This window comes from Xenopus laevis, chromosome 8S (genome assembly GCF_017654675.1).
Source record: "Xenopus laevis strain J_2021 chromosome 8S, Xenopus_laevis_v10.1, whole genome shotgun sequence".
NCBI classification, from domain to species: Eukaryota; Metazoa; Chordata; class Amphibia; order Anura; family Pipidae; genus Xenopus; species Xenopus laevis.
In genome coordinates, this window is record NC_054386.1 from 98,191,842 (window position 1) to 98,214,369 (window position 22,528).

The window sequence follows — 22,528 nt, forward strand, 5'->3', positions numbered from 1 at the left end:
CCAAACGAGCAGATCTCTCCCCGATATGCCCACATTGAAGTCAATAATGGATCCGATAGGGACCGCATAGACCAGGGACCCCCAACCTTTTGAGCCTGTGAGCAACATACAGAAGTAAAAGGAGTTGGGGAGCAACACTATCATGAAAAATGTTCTTCGGGTGCCAAATAAGTGCTGCAATTGGCCATTTTGAAGCCCCATGTGAATTGTCAACCTACATTGAGGTTCTGTTTGGCATTACACCTGGATTTTATATAGGGATGCACTGAATCCACTATTTTGGTTTCGGCCGAACCCCCAAATCCTTTGTGTAAGATTCAGCCGAATACCGAACCCAAACCCTAATTTGCATATGCAAATTAGGGGTGGTAAGGGGAAAAATGTTTTACTTCCTTGTTTTGTAATAAAAAGTCACGAGATTTCCCTCTCCACTCCTAATTTGCAAATGCAAATTAGGATTCAGATTCGGTTTGGCCGGGCAGAAGGATTTGGCCGAATCCGAATCCTTCTGAAAAAGACAAATCCTGGCCGAATCCCGAACCGAATCCTGGATTCGGTGCATCCCTAATTTTATACAACCAAAACTTGAATCCAAGCCAGGAATTTAAAAAATAAGCACCTACTTTGAGGCCACTGGGAGCAAAATCCAAGCGGTTGGAGAGCAACATGTTACCAGCAAGCTACCGGTTGGGGATCACTGGCATAGATGCACACATGAGGCGTGGATCTGAGGGGATTTTTTAACCTGCCTGACTTTCGGCCAGATATCGATCGGGGAAGCCCGCTGGATGGCCCCACACACGGGCCAATAAGCTGCTGACTCGGTGTGCCAGCAGCTTTTATTGGCGCATGTATGGGAGCCGTTAAAAGAGCCGAAGCTTACCTGCACTGGCTGGCCTCTGAGGTAGACCAGGTGATACTGTGTTCCTCTGTAAGGACGGCTGGGGTGGAGACAGGAGCCGTGGGTCTGTCAATGAGGAAGTCATCAGTGACTGTGTGATTAAGGAACCTCCTGGGTTGCTGAAATGCAGTGCATTTTGGTTGGTCACTGGAACGGTAACCGGCATGGCAAAATTCGGAGCTGGCACTGCAGACTGGAAAAAAAAATGTTACATCAAGAGGTGCCCTCTTCATCAGGATCTTCTGCACAGCCACCCATGTTAGGGCTACAGCCTCCAAAGTCCTCAATAATAAAGATTTCAGGGTGACTTTGCCGACCATCTGCCCTGCCAGCTTAGTCTGGGCAACTCACATAAGCAACATTGGCCCCACCCAGGTGGAACATAATGACCGAAAAATCTGTTAAGGTTGCGTGTGATTGGGGAGTTGTCCAATGGCACGGCACAGAGATTAACCAATCACAGTCAATCTCATTCCATTCTAAAGGGCACAAATAGGGTTAGTGGTCAGTGGGACACGGTTAAGCGGCTGCAGTTGCCAAACACAATGCGAGGGCACACAGTCGGGCACATCAGTTACAGGTTAAAGGGACAGCACTGGAGATTTAATGGAAGCCTTTCTGTACTGGATATAGTGGGGGAATATGCTCTGTTCATAAGTCTGGCTTCCATTTGTTTTCCTGAATATAGTAAGGTAAGAGAGCTTAGCATATTGTATGAACAGCACAGCCCTCCTCTGGATAATTCCCAATGTATGCAGATACGTGCTGCCATATTACTTTCTATTTAAAGGTACAGCACCTCTAGTGGTCAGATTTAGATTATTATTGTAATTAGACAAAGAGAGAAAGTACCGGACAGACAAGCTCTCTCGTCACCAAGGGGAAGAAATGGGAAACAAACCTTTTACAGGTAGTAAATTTTGGCCCATACAGGTATGGGACCTGTTATCCTGATATCCAGAATAATCTGGACCTGGGGTTTTATGGATAATGAATCTTTCTCTAATTTGGATCTACTAGAAAACCATGTATACAATAAATAAACCCAATAGGCTGGTTTTGCCTCCAATGAGAATTAATTATATCTTAGTTTGGATTGTTACAGAGGAAAAAGGAAATCATTTTTCAAAATTTGGATTATTTGATTATAATGGAGTCTATGGGAGACGGCCTTTCCGTAATTCAGATAACTGATCCCATATCTGTATTAGACTGTCCATAGAGTAGATGCAGTTTTCCCGACCCACTAGAAACCACGTTCTCTCTCTTTCTCTATATATTTATGTTTTTATTTTTATACACAGTGCCAGCAGCTTGGATCAGTGTTGAGAAGCCTAGGCCATTAAGCAGAGCCATGCAAAGAACACACCAACTTTGCTCCTTAACCCCCCAAGCCCCTGATTGGGCCAAAAGGAGCCAACACAGCTGCTGAGGGGTTAAGTCTCTCCCTTCTCAGTGGAGCAGCACTGCAGGTTCTGGTTCCTTATACATTACTTTCCAGCTTTGTAGCAGTGATTAATGGGGGGATATGGCGGCTCCAAGTGGCCTCAGGGTTAGGAATCGATTCCCTTTCATCCAGGGAAAAATGTAAACTCAGAATTACTGTACAAATATACCCTTTATATCTGTTCAGAACAGGTTTATTTTTCTTTCACAGAAAATTCCAGTTCTGCAGGATCCTTGGCATCCCGATTCCGCGAGCAGCGGTTTAAAGGGGAAAAAGTGTCTTTTGTGTACTAAAAGAAAATGTTGTTCTATGCAACTTACCAATATAAATTCATTTAAAATGTGCAATGGTTTTAGAATTATTTGTACATGTAATTGGTATTGGAAGCAGCGCCTGCCTGTGGCTTTCTGTTCTCTGTTTCTGACTCTTTTTTTTTTTTTGTAGAGTATAAATCAGTTCTTCTCCAGGTCAGTTAATCTGCTGTGTTGCATTCCCATTTCTGACCAGTAGGAATGGTAGGACTCACTGGACTGAGAATTAAAATAGGCCCTGGCATTTCAGGTACACAGAGGCCCAATCAGCCCACAAAGAGGCCCAAACAGCCCCCACCAGCCCACTAAATACTGACTTTCTATGGGACCTTATAGCAGCCCCTCTGGCATTTGCCAGAACCCACAAATTGCCAGTCCGGGCCTAGGACAAACAAAATGCCAGCTACTGCTGGGGTAATTATATGGCCCTATGAATGGTTGCCAATGGATAATATTATTATTATATTAATTTTATATGCCTAATGAGCTATTGACTTCCATCTAAATATCCAGAGAAGGCAAGTCATGGGCACAATTAGCTATGCCCTAAGTAAACCTTTAAAATAAGTGAATGTAAAATTGATGAGAGTGCTATTCTAAGCACTTTTGTAATGTACATTCATTATTTATTTTGTTTTAATTCCAAGATATTAAGGGATACATGTACTGTTAATATGAATGAATTTTGTTACAACAGCACCACCTGCTGGTCAGTTTCCCACCAGTCTGACCACCAAGTAGTCAAGGAAGTTGTCAGGAGAGAGAAAGAGGCTGCTCTGATTTTCTTCTGCTTAGGAAAGATTTGAGAAAGTTTTTTTATTATTTTCCTAAGCAGAAGAACATCAGAGCAGCCTCTTTCTTTCTCCTGACAACTTCCTTGACTACTTGGTGGTCAGACTGGTGGGAAACTGACCAGCAGGTGGCGCTGTTGTAACAAAATTCATTCATATTAACAGTACATGTATCCCTTAATATCTCGGAATGAAAAAAGAATAAATAATGAATTGTACATTACAAAAGTGCTTAGAATAGGACACTCATCAATTTTACATTCACTTATTTTAAAGGTTTACTTATCCTTTAAGGGAATATGTGCACAACCATGATGTGTCTGTGGCCAGAAGAGAACCTAGAACTCTCTGAATGAGAATGAGAGAACCTGCAGTGCTGCTCTGGCCTGTGGCTCACTCTCCCCACGGTACTCACTGCGAGTCTATAACTCTGCATCATTTTATCAAACTCCTCGTCAATCTTTTTATACTTCTCTTCCGTCTGCGGAGTCAGCGAAAAAACCTCGTCCGCGTCTGGGCTCTCGTACTCCCTGTGCTTCTTGTTCAGCGCCTGCTCATTTTGAGGTCGGGGGTGTGGGGAATTGAGGGTATGGGGGAGTATTTTTAGGTTTTCAAATTTTTTTTTCCGTTTTTTTTTTGGGCATGAGGCCATGTTTTGGGGGGAAAGGGAGGAGCAAGGAGGAAAGAGAAACACACACACAAAGAGAGAGAGAGAAGAAAGAGAGAGATGAAGAGCAGCTGAAGAGGAGTTGTTACTTACACCATATCTTTTGAATAGAATGTCCAGGTCCTCGCTGGCCTTGCGGTACTTGTCTTCCATGAGGGGGCTCTGGTCAATGGAGTCGTCCCCATCGGGCTCGGGGCTGTCACACCCATTAAAACCTTTCTTTCTCAACGTCTGAAATCACAACCAGGAAAAGCTCAGCTCTGAGCCTCCATCATGCACTTGGGCAGTGTGAGAAAAAGGAACATGGCCCTTAACCCTGTGGAGGAGGCGCAAGGCCTAAATGTAGACTATTAGTTATGCAAGTAGCAGGAATGGTACAGCTAAAAGGTGTTACAGGGTTCCATCAAGGTTGGAATGGCCTTTCTTTCTTAACACCTGAAATCACAACCAGGAAAAGCTCAGCTCTGAGCCTCCATCATGCACTTGGACAATGTGGGGAATGGGAACTTTGCATTTCTAGATCTACCAGGCAGCTGTTATCTTGTGTTAGGGAGCTGCTATCTGGTTTCCTTCCCATTGTTCTGTTGTTAGGCTGCTGGGGGGCAAAGGTAGGGGGTATCACTCCAACTTGCAGTAAAGAGTGACTCAAGTTTATCAGAGCACAAGTCACATGACTGGGGGCAGCTGGCAAACTAACAATATGTCCAGCCACATGTCAGACGTCAACATTAAATATATAAAAAAGGTTTGCTCTTTTGAGAAATGGATTTCAGTGCAGAATTCTGCTGGAGCAGCACTATTAACTGATATGGTTGGACAAAAACACTTTTTCCCAAGACAGTATCCCTTTAACGCTGTGCAAGGCTTAGTAGACTAGACTAGCAAGGTTGCATTAAATGTGTTACAAAGCTCCATCAACGTTGGACTGGACTGCTGGGATACCAGGGTATCTCCCGGTGGGTCTCACTATATCACAAAATCAGAAAAAAAAGCTCTTTTAATTTCTACCACAAAGCTGTGTAATACAGATACCATTCATTTCATATCCAATGATGCACAGGTAGGGCTCTACATATCATGTTCTCTGGTGGGTCTGAGGAAGCCCAGTTTGAACCTAGGCTCCAAATAGGAGACACACAGGCTGTTCCAAGCCCCATAGAAGGAAAGAGATCCAATATAGAGATACAGTACTATACAGAGATACAGGACTATACCATCAGTGCATGCCAAGGAGGGGTGTACAGGGACAAATGAATGGCTCAGGAAAGTAGTAGGGAACTTTCAGCCAGTGCAAGAGTAGAGATGGTTCGTTAATATAGATATAAATATATGTCTGAGCAAATACAACGTCCGTTACACGTTTACACACACATGCCTAATAGCTGGGCTAACTCAAATAAACAATTATTAGCAGGTGGCACCCAAAGCGGACACATATGGGCTTTTCATTAAGGCCACCCTCACAAATGCACGTTTCTTCCCCCGCCGCCTTTCTCTGGGATATTTTTGGGATCTGGCTTGGAAGATGTGCCCCTCTCTCCGCAGTTCTGCTCTGGTTCCTCCCTTGTATATAAACATGAATTAGGATCTCAGTTCATTTTGAAATCAGCTTTGGGCCAAGTGTACCGTCGGGCCCTGATGCAGCCTCAGCAGTGCTTCCTTCAGCAATAAATGCCCTTCTTTGGGACCAGATACATAATTGCAATGAATACATCTCTGCTGACTTTAGAGAATCAGCCCAACGCTCGGCAGCTGGTTCCTCTTGGATTCTGTAAACCTGGTTATATCCACACAGCACTGTAATTTACAGCAGCCTTCCCAAAATAAACAATGCTGTGGTATACAGCAGTGCAGAGTATGACCTGAAAATCAGGTCTTTGGGTTTGAATGAAAAGTCCATCTTTATTAGGGGGGTCAAAGAAGAGATCCTACCAGTAGCAGTGGGATAATAGTCTCTGGCAGGGCAGCCATCAGGGGGGGACAGGGGGGAGAGTTGTAGGGGGCCCCGAGGTTAAGGGGGGGCCCGGCCACGCCACACTTACTTGTTTAGCCGGGCCCCCCATCTTTCTGAGAGCTGCTGACTTCAGGAAGGCATGGACGTTTAAGGGGCCCTAGCCACCAATATTTTTTTGTTTTTTTACTGTGTGGTGGGGAGGGCGGACCTGTAGGTGGTTTTTGCGGTGGGCACAGCCCAGGGGGCCCAGGAAATTTTGTCGTACGGGGCCCTCCGATTTCTGATGGCGGTCCTGGTCTCTGGGAAGGGAGTGTGACTGCAGGATAGCAGTTATAGTAGGGAGAGATGGTGTCTATAGTAACAGTGGGATAATAGTCTCTGGGAAGGGAGTGTGGCTGTGGGATAGCAGGTATAGTAGGGAGAGATGGTGCCTATAGTAACAGTGGATAATAGTCTCTGGGAAGGGAGTGTAACTGTGGGATAGCAGGTATAGTAGGGAGAGATGGTGTCTATAGTAACAGTGGATAATAGTCTCTGGGAAGGGAGTGTGACTGTGGGATAGCAGGTATAGTAGGGAGAGATGGTGCCTATAGTAACAGTGGGATAATAGTCTCTGGGAAGGGAGTGTGACTGTGGGATAGCAGGTATAGTAGGGAGAGATGGTGCCTATAGTAACAGTGGATAATAGTCTCTGGGAAGGGAGTGTAACTGTGGGATAGCAGGTATAGTAGGGAGAGATGGTGTCTATAGTAACAGTGGATAATAGTCTCTGGGAAGGGAGTGTGACTGTGGGATAGCAGGTATAGTAGGGAGAGATGGTGTCTATAGTAACAGTGGGATAATAGTCTCTGGGAAGGGAGTGTGACTGTGGGATAGCAGGTATAGTAGGGAGAGATGGTGCCTATAGTAACAGTGGGATAATAGTCTCTGGGAAGGGAGTGTGACTGTGGGATAGCAGGTATAGTAGGGAGAGATGGTGCCTATAGTAACAGTGGATAATAGTCTCTGGGAAGGGAGTGTAACTGTGGGATAGCAGGTATAGTAGGGAGAGATGGTGCCTATAGTAACAGTGGATAATAGTCTCTGGGAAGGGAGTGTGACTGTGAGATAGCAGGTATAGTAGGGAGAGATGGTGCCTATAGTAACAGTGGGATAATAGTCTCTGGGAAGGGAGTGTGAGTGTGGGATAGCAGGTATAGTAGGGAGAGATGGTGCCTATAGTAACAGTGGATAATAGTCTCTGGGAAGGGAGTGTGACTGAGGGATAGCAGGTATAGTAGGGAGAGATGGTGCCTATAGTAACAGTGGGATAATAGTCTCTTGGAAGGCAGTGTGGGATAGCAGGTATAGTAAGGAAGTCCAAGGTAGAGCTGGACAACTCAGTGGTGACCATTAGACAGCAAAACACTGTGGTAAGACTAATAGATAACTGAAAAATAGAAAATAGGAGCCCACCATGCCCCATTTGGTTGGAGTACAGTTTGCAAGAAACAGTAGCTTTGACACATCACATATGAAAAAGACTAAAGTTGTCTTTGTGTTGCCCTTTCCAGCAGCTGCAGGGTTTCAGTATCTCCAAAAAGTCTTAAAAAAAACTAAAAACTTCAACTTCCTCCAAAAAAGAAAGCAGTTTGGCCCCATGCTACGCCAAAACTCCCTTGGCATGGTCTATTGGAATGTAGGGGTTACAGAATCGGAAAGGGTGTACAGGGAATGCGGCTCCTCTCTAAATGGTAGGCTCCGAGTCATTTAAACTCCTCTAATGGTTTCCTGTTGTTTTTGACTGTGTATCTTAGAGGAGTGCGGATGGCAATTAGATGCAATTTAGGATTTTATGTTCTGGCCCCATGCTCCGCTCTTCACTTAGGATACTGACATCCTGCACTATCTGCGAGTGTATTGGGGACTGAAGATAATCAAAAGCAGCCCGGCTAGAGGACACATAAACTCAATAGGTCTGAGTTCCTAGGGTTCCTACTCCAGATAAGAGCTCTTGAGACATCAACACAACAATATCTAAAGATGGCCGCCTTGCCTACTCCTGACTTTCGCCAAGGAAGATGAGCATGAAATGCATCACACGTAGTTATTGTAGAACTGTGGATTTAAGAATCTCGAAAAGGTTTCATTTTTTTATCAACTAGCTAGAACAGCAACTCTTCTCCATGGGTCAGATTTCATAGCTGAAATGCATTTCCTCATGACTTAAAGATGACAACACGGATAAGCCTGCAATTCTTGAAAGAGAGGCAGCTCATTGTTCTAAAGTAATCCGAGAAGTAGGGGGCACACTGTCAATCAGTCCTCAGCCCATCAGTCAGTTACTGAAGACTTCACCTTGGGTCAATGAACCTACTTCATTGACCCAGTGTCAGACTAGGCCCCTGGTAGGGAACCAGAAAACCTGAAACTGAGGGCCAACTGTCACAACAATTAGACATAGACACTGCCAAATGTACTACAGGTCATAGAGACCTAAAGTGGAAAGAATAACAAATGTCCTTGGTTGGGGACCACCAGGTAACTGCTGATTAGTTGCTATGGGTAACGTAACCCAATACATATCCCATCATGAGCATGAGCAACCCCAAACTCTAGAATATTAAGCCGCTGTGGGAACTTTAGATGCAAGGCTTACCCAATGACACACGGAGATGGTCTTCACATGGGAGCAAAATTACTTTACTGCAAAAGGAGATGTGTGTGTGCTGACCCCACCAATGCAGGGCCGCTAGATATAGTCCTCAAACAATGAGACGCAGCAGCTGAGATGCACTCAAGACTGCAATGTGCACACATTTCCTAATTTCAGCCGCCTAAGCATACGCCAGCTATGCTCGCCATATGTGCAGGGGACATCTGGAGAAAAGATTACTGCAGCATTATGGAATTATGGAAGTCTATGGGGTGACAAACCTCAGCTTTGTGCTTAAAAGGAACAGGCAATAGGTCTCTGTACTTAAGTGTCTGCCAATTTCTGTGCAGGTGTAGCCTGGATCCATAAGGCTAATGGCACCACCTCTAGATCTCGGTACTTAACACAAGAGACTAGCTCTTTATCTGCACTTGTAGCCTGGATCCATAAGGCTAGTGGCACCACCTCTTGATCTCAGTACTTAACACAAGAGACTAGCTCTTTTTCTTCAGGTGTAGCCTGGATCCATAAGGCCAATGGCACCACCATTAGGTCTCTGTACTTGACTCAAGTGGCTGGTTATTTTCTGCTGTGGTGGCCTGGATTCATACTTTTTGGAGATTATCAACCATGGTATATACAAAAAAACACTACTCCTAAAATTCTAATTTACACCACAGATTAAACTGGAAGGCTACAACTGTCTCATTTAACTGCACAGTCCAGAAGGATGCAAAATGCCCTGCACCCTATAGAGTAGCAAGTGCACTTATGAAGCATGGCAGCGGGCAGAAGGTAGTATGGCAAGATGGCGGCACTAGTGGAAGATGGTGACAGTTGCCCATCAGGAGCAGGTGAAGAACCATTGTCACTATACTACGTATGCCCTTTCAAGCTCTATGCCTAATTGTACCACCTTCAGGCAAGCAACGATGGTGTTAACAGGCTAAAATGTCTCTTTATAAGGGACGGAATGATTCCCTAAGCCCATTGGGATTTATTCACCGCCAGACAAGGACATCTTGTGCACGGAATATAATGCACTGCCTGTCATAAATATGAATGTTCCAACAAATACTGATTTATTTGTCAACTCTATAAATGTATCAGTGATGAACTTTTCAAGTGCAATTTTGCCGAAAAGAGCAAAAACTTGAGGGGGGGGGCAGAATATTCGGTGAGCCACAAATTTTATTAATGGTGTTTGGTTACATTAGTGATGGCCTCAGAAGCCACAGAATAACATTTGCGCTGAAGAGCTAAAATAGCACTTGTTTATGCTGTCCTACGGAGAAGGAGAGGAAAAGCAAAAGAAATAAGACTGTTGTCAGGCAGAGCATGAGTTAACTTCTATTTTATTTTTTTGTAATGCCGGTGATGTTGAATCTGCTGGGTTGTCTGTAGGGTTTCATGCAGTCTATCACGTAGAGAAGCTTAAGGGCCAATAAAAAGGTGGAGATCTATAGAGCAGGCCCTAAGAAGCTCATAAAACTGCAAGGACAGGTACTAATGACACTAAAGCATGTAACTGTCTGTTTAAGAAACATGGAGGTCAACATGGCAAATCACATGGGTTATGATGACTCTCCCTGTATTGGTGCTTGAGAATGGCCACACGTAGAAAGATCTGAGGTAGCCACACAAACCAATCTTTGCCCACTAAAGAGAGCAGATGTGATCTTCAGGCCCTTAGTAAACACATTGAGGCTCTCAGAAGAACTATTTGGATAAAACCCACCCTATGTGGTCCTAAAAGGCAGAATAATGACTTGATGTAGCTTTGTCTATAAACATGCATCTATGATCTTCTCTGTACAGAAGTAGCACCACCAGGCCAACAGTCAACCTTCTGCCCAGCATCTATGCATTATTGAAACATTACCCTCATATCATCCAGATAACATTTGCAGCACAAGATTCTTTTGGAAACGTTGATGTGAGTAGAAGGGGCACTTAGGCTGAACGTTAAGAGAGAGATAGAGCCGGGTGCGCATACAGTCTATTATCTATTCTATGATTTCAGCTCCCTGCCCTTAGTGGAGCGCGATAACTTGCCTACTCATAAATAAAGAATGAAGACAAGATGAGTCTGGCTCATTTGCAGATCTCCGGCAGCAGAGGTTACCGTGATGAATCAATGGTTTAACCCAGGGATGCCCAAGATGTGAGCTTCAAGTGGCACTTGAACTACATTCCCCAGAATTCCTCCAGAGTTCAAGGCTGAAGATGAGGGGGTACATGTTAACCCTTCTCCCTGCAATAACATTTTTGGCTGCATACCGAACACATGAGGTCTGTACAGATAGAGTGACACCACAAAGGTCACTTGGTGACATTCAGACTCCTGCGTATGCTCGATAGACTGAGCTAGTTAGAAGTCAGCATCGAACAGGAATCTGAATTTGTGAAAGGCAAACATTTCATATAATAATTGTGATTTTGTTTCTCTGCTTGCACGCCTTCATGTGCAGCCTAGCATGGGCTTAGACCTTTTATGCACAGGCTTAACATTCTACATCGCTGGCATCAAGGACTCTCCCTGCAACATTGGCCAGAAACAAGAAGGACCTGTTTGAGAATATCAACAAGCTGAGCCGATAGATCCTTGAGATGCTTCTGGGACAAATGTTCCTAGTCCCAAAGTAATACATTCTCCTCTATGGCGAGTAAGTAGGTTTTAATGGCCATTCCATCAGAGAACGTTAGTGAGGTTTATTGACCAGTCCCCACCTGGCGCCGAGGTCTATTGATGGTGGCAATTAGTCTAATCAGTCTGAAGAATTGGGCTAAAGTGCACTGACAACCATGACACAAGGGCAGGACCTTCTTGTGGCTGACATACACCAACAGCAGCGATGTGTCTGCCTGTTTTAGGAGGCCGGTTTTTAGGTTTGGTTCTTGCTGATGAAGAGGAGTACTGAAAAACAGTTTATGGCTAAGGCTCTCCATGGCTTAACTGTGTAAGTTTGCTCTGTAAATCAAATATAGATACATTTAGCGTAATAAGTAAGATTTAAGCTAGAACGTTAGGCTCTAATACGTTCTGTTATTTTAACTACTTCATTTATTTTTTGAGGGATTTCCATGGACCAAAGTGTATGAACACCAATGAAACTGCCAAAGGGCACCTGTACAATTGACAAGCGGTCCTAGGCCCATGAGTGTGGATTACTTTATGGGCCCAGCCTTACTACAGCATAGTAAACTACTAATATAGCAATATGTTCACCTTACTAGAAGATACAGTAATTTTAGCAATGCAAGATTTGGACATTTAGTAAAACAGTAGGACTGTGGTCATGTACCCCAACATTCTGCAGACCTCTGTACTACTCTACTAAAATATATTTACTCCACAGACTTTCTGGCAGTGGAATTTGCTTCGGGCCAAAGACCATGGTGTAGTTAGCAGCTCCCGCACACTTCCTCCTCGCTCGCTCGCACACCTTTCCTTCACACTTCCCTACACACCTGCACCTCTCAGCTCAGTCACCTTCCTAGGAGCTTTCAGAAACTCAGATGGATTCAGAGTGTGGCGGCAGAGGGTGGGTGCTAATTAAACAGTGGCACCCGCATTAATGAAGTGCGATCTTTTCTTAACCCCCCACTGCTCTCTGAAGGAGATGGCCATTGTTTCGTTTAAGTATTTTGCACATCAAGGTAGTATATAAAATTAATTTACAGGTCCAATAGACATTGAAGTTTCTGGATGATAACTCCTACTATGTACCACTGCCTGAAGTCCATGCAGGAGTGGTAGATAAGAACAAAGTGTAGGCCTTCCCTACAGTCTCCTTCTAATGTTCTTGTAGGAATACCAGCATCAGTACATAATGAGGCACCAACTATGCCATAACAACTGTTAGAGGCAATTACTAAACGGAGGAACCAAACAAGGCCTGTTTCATTTGCTGGGGTGTAGGTAGAACAAGGGATGTTAACAACTGGTACAAGGACTTGGAAGGGTAAAAACAGAATGTCTACAAACCAGAAACCGTTATGAAAAACACAAACAAACCACTCAACCCTGTTCCACGTATGTACTTGGCCGATTTCTACTGTGTTAGTGACTGAGACTTGGTTATGTTGAACAGGGTGGGTCAAACCTCAAAGGACTGGGCGAGGCGTTGGTTTGGTCAGCCCTGAAAGGACATTTTGTAATGCTGGGACACTCGTTCCTGGATTATACAGGACTTGTGAGGACCAAGCTACTTTAAGAAGGCAACTAAGCAAACCCGAGAAAGAAAGATATAACATTCAACTGCTCCCAAACATGATACGAATTCACCTAGGTATATAAATCTCCCTCCAATTAAGCCTAATAATAAAGAATCCAACCCAATTTGAACTCCACCAATCACTAATTACTGCAAGAAGAAAGAAAGGTTTACACCAGGAAGCCACATGTAGATCAGACCAAAAAATGTTGGTTAAAAAGTAGAAAAATCTTTAATTAAACAATTACATAAAGCCTTACGCTTTTCGTGTCCCTAAGACACAATCATAGGCTTGGACACAGTATTTAAAGACCCAAACACCAATGGGAAGAAAGGGGAGGGAAAACTGACAATTCCAGTCACAAATTTAAAGACGTCACGTACCCAAAATGGATAACTACACGAACCAGAATAAAATGACAAATTCGAATGCACATCAATATTTTAAAATGATTCAATTTTTTTGGTCTGATCTACATGTGGCTTCCTAGTGTGCCCTAAACCTTACTTTCTAATTGCACGGATTGTCCACTCGCCTGAGCTGAGGGCCTGGGGCAGAAGCACCTGGGCCACTATTCTACTTTGGTGAGTTTTTTTTTACTATAAGTCGATGCTCTTATGTTTATATATATATTTGGAATCACTAATTACTACCTTTCTCGGTAGGGAATTCCATAATGTGATTTTTCACCACTACACTGATGGTGAAGCCTTCTTTCCTTCAGGCACGTTTCTATACATGACCAGGCCTGTCCTGTAGTATCACAGTTACCGAGGATTCTATTTTGGTTTGTGAACAGATCGTTATGTTATTTCCTCTTCTATTTATTGACAATGTCAATAGTCCTTACATACGGATGACCTGATTTTTCAGCTTTAAAAAAACTAGGCCCAATATATTGAGATCTGGTTTTTTTTTTCCGAAATCGATAACAGACCCCTTTGTTTAGTGCTATGCCAGCTATTACATGGATAGCAAGTGTCTACGCACAAGGCGCGTTTTATTGTACCCATGTGAGCTGGCTATAATAAAGCTACTGGCATTTGCATGAAGAAGTCATCTGAATCTGAACGAAGGTGGGTAGAAGAGGACCTAACCATTCTAAAAACAGCAGCCACCCACCCAACACTTTTCTGCAGACAAGAAAATGACTGTGTTGTCCGTGTGTTTGTGCCAAAGGGAGTTGTACAGCAATTTCTTCAGGGCTGCAACTTGCTTCTTGCTAGTCTATAATATAATGTAGATAAATAATACTTTAATAATGGCATTACTTGTTCCCTCCTATAGATTCATTTGTACCCCTGGAGCTCCCATTCTCCATGCCCTCCCTTCACTTTGCTCTATCAACACACCCAGTTGAAAATAACAGTGCGACATGACTCTAATCAATACTGCACTGTGGGTTTCGACTGCTACTACTTTGGAGCAGCACCGGCAATCACAAGTGGTCACTTCCACGAACCATAACTTGACTACAATACGATACATAGAAAGTAGGCCAAGGTTTTTATCAGTATCACTCAAGACAGTGTTTCCCAAAAAAGGGGGGCTTGGAACTGACAGTGTGTGATGACGAGATTTGGATACACCTGAAAGATCTTGAAAGGTTAAGGCTCTAGATATTCTTGGAACTATGGTTGAATGACTAAAGGTGGCCATAGACACACAGAAAATATCGTATGAAACTAATTTTCGTACGATATTCGTTGCGCGTTTGGTGGGAAAAAAACCGACCGATATTGGATATCGGTCGGCTCATCGATCGGGCTGGACGGAAAATTTTGTTCGGGTGACTTTGTAGGCACCCAAACGTTGCCCATTGTTAGTGCTGAATTGTCACATACAGGTAGAATTCTATTATTTCTATATGTATATCTGACGACTCAGCTCTCTACGTGTGTATCAAAACGAATTATCTTTCTTGGAAGATCGGAATTGTTATGTCTATGGCCACCTTAACACCAATGTTTTCCTATATTTGTAACCTTGGTATAAACGAAGGTGGGACCTGGCCAAAGGCTGGACCTCCAAGAGATCTTACATTAAAAAAGTCTGACAACCACTGCTTTTAGAAACGTCTTCAGTCAACAACCAAGGGTGCCGGCTGCTCTTGCTTTCTAACTGTCGTATCAGATACTTCCTTTTAGCTCCAGTTATTTCAGCGCCTGAGTGTCTTTTCCCAATTACTGGCCATCGAAAACTTCCACTTTAACTTACTCCTTTGGCTCCAGAATGGAAGCACTACGAGTTTGGACCACAGAACCATTAGTCCCAGCCTGAATCCACACATTTCCATCCCCCAGACTGTGAATATGCTCTGGTTTATAAATAAACAATAACTATATATAAATCCTTGAAAAATGTCCAGAGCAGGACCAAAACGTTGGAGTTTTTGAACATGTGTGTGTAGGTAGGGTAGTGGTCCAGGAATCGTTCATTCCAAGTTGACTATATCAACTGAGGTCGTCTTGAGTGCGAAGCCGAAACGTTGAAATGAACGACTGATAAAAGACCTGAGTGCGGTTTGTTTGTTGTTCTTGATACAACAAGACACTTACTATATTTTTTTGAGTGCTCCAACTCATTGTTTGAGATTATATATATATATATATATATATATATATATATTTATATATATATATATATATATATATATATATATATATATATATATATATAACAAAATCGTAGATGATACCTCCTTCACATCTCGTTTTTGCCGGGTGCTTGGTCAAAATCAGGTATATAGAATTGTAGAAAGGACCAGCACTCCGTTTTCCAAAAAAATTCAATGGTTTATTCAAAACTCACAGTGTCTCCAACGTTTCGGCCCTCTTTGGGGCCTTTGTCAAGGATCATCCTTGACAAAGGCCCCAAAGAGGGCCGAAACGTTAGAGACACTGTGAGTTTTGAATAAACCATTGAATTTTTTTGGAAAACGGAGTGCAGGTCCTTTCTACAATTCTATATATATATATATATATATATATATATATATATATATATATATATATATATATATATATATATATATATATTATATATATAAAAACTAGGACAAGAGCCATCTCAGAGGCTACTACTGAATGCACATTGCAGCCGTAAGAAATTTCCCCCTCCAATAAGCCTAGCTTTCCTTTAAAAGGCAAGAACTCATTTTAAGTCGTCCCTAGAGACCTTTCTACTGGCAACGAAGCCTAATCATAATGTTATCTGGCAGATAAAGCCCTGGTCTGGGACGCCACTAACTGCTCTTATCATTAGAATAACAGCCATTACACTTAAATGTCTTAGGCTAGGGCCACACGGCGTGATTTTGCCGCGATTCTGCGCTGGGCGAGTTGCGAGTTGCGAGTCGCTGCGGTTTTTAAGCCGAAATAGCTTTGTTAACTTTGGCGCTGGCGTCAATGCAAATCGCGGCGAAATCGCTGCGCTAATTCACACGCGGCGATTCGTTTTCTATTGTCGCCCGAAGTTGCCTCGCTGGGCGTTTCCGGGCGACAGTAGAAAAAGAATCGCCGCGTGTGAATTAGCGCAGCGATTTCGCCGCGATTTGCATTGACGCCAGCGCCAAAGTTAACAAAGCTATTTCGGCTTAAAAACCGCAGCGACTCGCAACTCGCCCAGCGCAGAATCGCGGCGAAATCGCGCCGTGTGGCCTTAGCCTTAAACTGTGATGGTATTGAAGGCAGATATGTCTTCCCTATCTACCCTTACCCCTAAAGAGCTGCTCTGATTGAATAAAAAAAAAAAAAATTACCCGCATGCTAATTACCCGCCTGGTCTTGTCTGGCCATTCTCTCATGGCAGGGCTCTTTGATGAATGTTTCATTCCTGATGTCACATCAGATGTACTTCACTGTCCCATCACTAGCATGTGAAGCCAAGGGCTAAAGGCCGCATGCCACCATGAAACAAGCAGGAGGAAACGATAAGCCTGCCGAGCTTGAAGTCACCAGAAGAGGTAGTTTCACATGCATGGAGAGTGTTTTGGGGTGGGAGAGTGACACATAATTAGGTGCTTATTGCTTCTTTAATTTTCATGCAACCTGTTCTTATGAGAAAGTCAATAAAGATAAGGGCCCTAGAGACAGAGAGAAAGCATTGGAATTCCAGCCTCTCCTAAAGATCTGAACTGGTATCTAGAACACGAGGTACAGTATTACTTTGCTGTAAAGAATAATTAGCCCCGATCCCAACAAAAAGTATCAGACAGGACGAAACCAAAATAAAAGATTAAAGGAGGCTATACACAGGCTGATCCAATCAAACAGCCCACATGTCAAATAGAAAGTTAGCATATGAGAAGTCGTGCATGGTATGGTCACCTTCCAATTGTTCCACTCATCTATGCCAACAGCCGAAATGATGAGTTTGGAAAGGCTAAGAACTTTTTCTAAAAACATTAGACCCGAGAAAGTATCCGCTATAGCCAATTATGTCCGATTCCTTAGAGATGAGAAGGAAATGTATTGATACCCCAATAGGAGGAGAGTCAGGTTGCACTCGCCTGTCCTTTCTTTTCATCTGGGGAAAAAGAAAACCCACTAATAAACCAGCTAGAATTTGTTAGAACAGCAGGGAAAGCGCTCACCTCTATGATGTCTGCATTAGTCCGGCTCTCATGGGGCTCGTTGTATTCAGTGTACTTGAGTAGTACTTTGTCCATGTCGGTGCTGGCATACTGAAATAACTTGTTTGAGTGGTTGAAGATGATGAGGGCGATCTCGCAGTCGCATAGGACGCTCAACTCGTAGGCCTTCTTCATCAGGCCAAATTTGCGCTTCGTGAACGTCACCTGTTGGGAATAAATGTAAAAGGGATAAACACCCTGCAGTAGCATTATAACATCTCTGTGTTTATTATGAACAGCTTTTGGGTAAGGCAATCAAGTTGCTAGTAGTGGGCAAGTTCTACTTTAAGGATCAAGGCTCATGAGTGAGTCTGGTGGCACTTTTGGATTTCTCTTCCTTAGCCACCAGAAGGACTTCAGGAGGCAGCTACATTTAAGGAAAACTTTGCAACCAAAATGAATATTAAAGCAACAGTTTAGATCATATTAAATGAGAAGAATCTTATCAAACTGGAATATATATTTAAGCTAATATTGCCCTTTCACATCTCTTGCCTTGAACCACCATTTTGTGATGGTCTGTGTGCTGCCTCAGAGATCACCTGACCAGAAATACTGCAGCTCTAACTGTAACAGGAAGAGATCACCTGACCAGAAATACTGCAGCTCTAACTGTAACAGGAAGAGATCACTGACCAGAAATACTGCAGCTCTAACTGTAACAAGAAGAGATCACGTGATCAGAAATACTGCAGCTCTAACTATAACAGGAAGAGATCACGTGACCAGAAATACTGCAGCTCTAACTATAACAGGAAGAGATCACCTGACCAGAAATACTGCAGCTCTAACTGTAACAGGAAGAAGTGTGGTAGCAAAAGACAGAACTCTGTCTGTTAATTGGCTCATGTGACCTAACATGTATGGTTTGTTTGTGTGCACCGTGAATCGTACGATCCCAGGATGCGGCCCTTATTTTTTAAACTGGCAATTTTCTATTTTTGATTACCCAATGGCACATACCACTAATAAAGTATATTATTATTAAAAATGGTTTATTTGGGTTTTACATATGAGCTGTTTTATGCAATATCTTTTTATAGAGACCTACATTGTTCATGGGGGGGGGTATAGTTTTATACTTTAATTAATTAAGCATAAATGCACGGAATGACTTATTATCCTTCACACCCTGAAATGAGCAGTGAAGCCTTTTACATTCGCACTGGCAGCAGAAGCTAATGTATAAGTAAAATAGCAGCTGCTTCGACGTGAATGTACTGGATATCCTGCCAATATCGCGCTGGGGGTTTCTGCATTGTAAGGAGAGAGCAGTACTGACAGCACGGCAATACTTCTTTGCACTTTTCATTTCCTGCTGCTCCCGTCCACCTATTGTAAGACTAGGCATGTGTAATTGAGCAGTTGAGTTGGTATCGAACGTTGTCTCCTGCATGGGCAGCAGCAATGGTCACAGTGAATCCTAAAACATTACAGGATGATCCTACTTACTTCATACTGATATTTATGTGCAGGTGGAAGCTGCCATACTGTTGGCTCTCCACATACAACCCACTGTTTGGTATCCATATGCTGGCAGCCATGTCTACGTATGAATGGGCACCCAAACAGGGCATCAACACACCCTCTAAACCCTGCAGACTTCCCCTAGCCTTCCAGGCGTCTAACTAAATCCTTGTGTAGCAATGCTGCGGGGAATGGAGCCAAACTGAAAGAGAGAAGGGGTTAAGTCAAATACAAGCAAGAGCCAATGCGGTGAAATCATAGTTCCTTCTCCTTATCAGCTGAGCTGGGCACGGGCTAAAAACAGCGCAAACCCCAGTAGATGCCACGGGCCACAGCTTTATTTCTAAATTAAAAACAAAAACTTAATAATATTCCTATTTTGCTGAATGCTTTCTGTTTCGGACTCGCTGATGTGTTTGTTTACATCCTGGATGTCCCACGTGCGCCGGCTCTTTAGGGGGAAAGTGCCTGTTGTTATCACTCTATATAACTTATTTATAATCTGTGATTTAATGTGGCTGCCAACTGGGCTCCGATCGCCTGTGGAAGGGCGACTGATGTCGCCATGGCGATAGCATACAAACTGCCGGAATGTCAATTTACACTGTAAGCACCAAGAATGAGGAAGCCGATATATAAAATATATATATAACTCTCCCTGTACACCACTAGACCAGACTTAATGGCTAAGCTGTCTGAGCTGAAGATCCTTCCCAAGATCCCATGTGTCTTCCCGAGAATCATGCCCTATAATTCATCCTTCACCCGAGACTTATGAGATGTGACAGTTGCCGGGGTAACACGCCCCTCTTTGTCTTTTCCCTGCATTCCTAAAGGCAAGCATCTTGTATAGAAAGGATGATGGGATACTGTACCGTAAAGACAAAGGGCTCCATGGATTAGATATAGGTTATTATTTAGTTTTTCACTAGCCCTGTCTGGGACTGAGGAATACAACAGGGAAGCTATATAAAGAGTAAGGTGGGAGAGGGAATCCTCCTCACTATGTTGGCAGGGGGGCATCCATAAGCAGTCTACATAGACTGATACATCTACACAATCCTCATAAACAGGCCATATTTCCTCTTTATTGCAGTCACCATCCCTGACAAGATAATGCCCCTTTAAAGGGATACTGTCGTGGGGAAATAGTGCTGCTCCAGCAGAATCCTGCACTGAAATCCATTTCTCAAAAGAGCAAACAGATTTTTTTATATTTCATTTTGAAATCTGACATGGGGCTAGACATATTGTCAGTTTACCAGCTGCCCCCAGTCATGTGACTTGTGCTCTGATAAACTTCAATCACTCTTTACTGCTGTACTGCAAGTTGGAGTGATATCACCCCCTCCCTTTCCCCCCAGCAGCCAAACAACAGAACAATGGGAAGGTAACCAGATAACAGCTCCCTAACACAAGATAACAGCTGCCTGGTAGATCTAAGAACAACACTCAATAGTAAAATCCAGGTCCCACTGTGACACATTCAGTTACATTGAGTAGGAGAAACAACAGAAAGAAGTTAAAAATCCCTTTAATCATCTGAGATTATAGGGCAGGCTCCTGTCACTTTAGCCTGTGACTTCTCAAGGCATATTCCCCAGGCACAGCACATTCTAATCTCTTTGGCAGAAATTCCGTCCCCCACCCGAGCCCACCACCTGTCAGTGTCAGTATCAGGGTGATTTCCTAAGTAAATATTACTGCCAGCACTGCTGCAATTCCCCTATTATTTGCCTTGATTTATATACCCTTTATTCTGTCTTCACCCAAAGGGAAAGCAGCCAACCCAAGGGATGCACCCAATCCAGGATTCGGTTCTGTATTTGGTCAGGATTCTGCCTTTTATAGCAGGATTTGGATTCAGCCGAATCCTCGTGCCTGGCCAATCCGATTCCTTAAAATCATGTGACTTTTTATCACAAAACAAGGAAATAAAAAAAATGTTTCTCCCCTCCCACCCTCATTTGCATATGCCAATTCGGGTTCGGATTTGGTTGGGTAATCGGCCGAATCTTTCACTAAGGACAGATTAATAAAAATAGTGGATTCAGTGTATGCGAGTATATGATGAATACAGAGATTCTTATATCCTGGTAAATTAACAATGAAACCTGTGCACAAGCAGCCTGACACTGAGAAGTCCTACCTCACCCCTTTCCATACCTCCCAAAATTTTGGAAACGGAAAGTGGGAGAAAAAGATTTGCCACGCTTGTTTTTTGTGGCCACAACCTAATTACCTGGCTTGCTTCACAAAATTTGCCAGGTTATGAAAGTTTGAACACATTTTTGTGGTTTTTATGTGTTATTACAGATTTGCTAATGAAGGTGAATTGCCCTTTAAGCTGCAAGTCACAGTTTCCCCAAGAGACCTGCTTATCTTAAATTGTTAAAATTGCTTCTTTGCTTATCTTAAATTGTTACAATGGCTTCTTTGCTTATCTTAAATTGTTACAATGGTTTCTTTGCTTATCTTAAAGTGTTACAATTGCTTTTTTGCCAATCTTAAATTGTTACAATTGCTTCTGTTTATCTTAAACTGCTACATTTGTTGCTTTGCTTATCTTAAATTGTTACAATTGCTTCTTTGCTTATCTTAAATTGCTACAACTGCTTCTTTGATTATCTTAAAGGGGTGGCTCTCATTCAAACAACTAGTTGGTTTCAGATAAATCACCAGAAATAAAGACTTTTTCCAATTACTTTCTATTTTCTATGCGTGACAGTTTTTCTAATATTTGAAGTGTAAAGTGCCATTTTTCCCATTCTAAAGCAGCTCTGGGAAATGGGGTCGCCGACCCTGTAAACTGTTCTAAATTGATCCATTTAGTTGAGCAGAATCTCTGGGTTTCATTACAGGCAGCTGTTAGACTTGATACAATAGTTGCTGATACACCAGAAACACGAACATTCAACTTTAAACTTAGATTTTTGAAAAACTGTAACAAATAAATAATAGAAATAATGACTTTTTTCAATTACTTTCCATCTAAAAACAACTGAATTGAAAAAGTGTTTGGAAGGTGAACAACCCCTTTAAATTGTTACAATTGTTTCTTTGCTTATCTTAAATTTTTACAAATGTATCTAAGTGCACCTGCCACGTATTCTGGGCTCCCTGCCAAAAGCCAATTAAGTTTTAGACCTTTTGTATCCTTTTTCTGGCTGTTCAGCGCAGGAGATCAAAGAGAAAGTCGGAACATTTCAGTAACAATCTGAGACTGCTGGTTGAGCTGTCAAAATCAGAACTGTCCCGCGATAAACAGGACAGTTGGGAGGTATTTTAACACCTTCTTTTGCTGCTGCAGCTTTTTCCCACGTCAGTTCACTCAAAACACAGGTTATAATTCTGGTGATCCTCGTGGGATCTGCTCTCGCCATAGACAGGCTGTACTACCAAAAATCTAGCTTTTTGGAAAGGGTGAAAAACACCATCTCCCAGTCCAGGACTTGATGCATATCAATTACATTCGTAGGTTTAGTTTTCCTTGACAGTAGCAGG

The 22,528-nt window shown here is 42.9% G+C and overlaps 1 protein-coding gene across 7 annotated transcripts in view; it reads right to left on the bottom strand.

Moving 5' to 3' along the window:
• Positions 1-22,528, bottom strand: part of mef2d.S (myocyte enhancer factor 2D S homeolog) — a 165,208-nt gene that overhangs the window by 11,622 nt on the left and 131,058 nt on the right. For 6 of the 7 annotated variants that reach the window (NM_001101795.1, XM_018231937.2, XM_018231932.2 and 3 more), the window contains 3 exon segments: positions 884-1,094; positions 4,211-4,348; positions 17,519-17,722. In NM_001101795.1, coding sequence (NP_001095265.1) covers positions 884-1,094; positions 4,211-4,348; positions 17,519-17,722 — 553 coding nt within the window. 7 annotated transcript variants of the gene reach the window in all.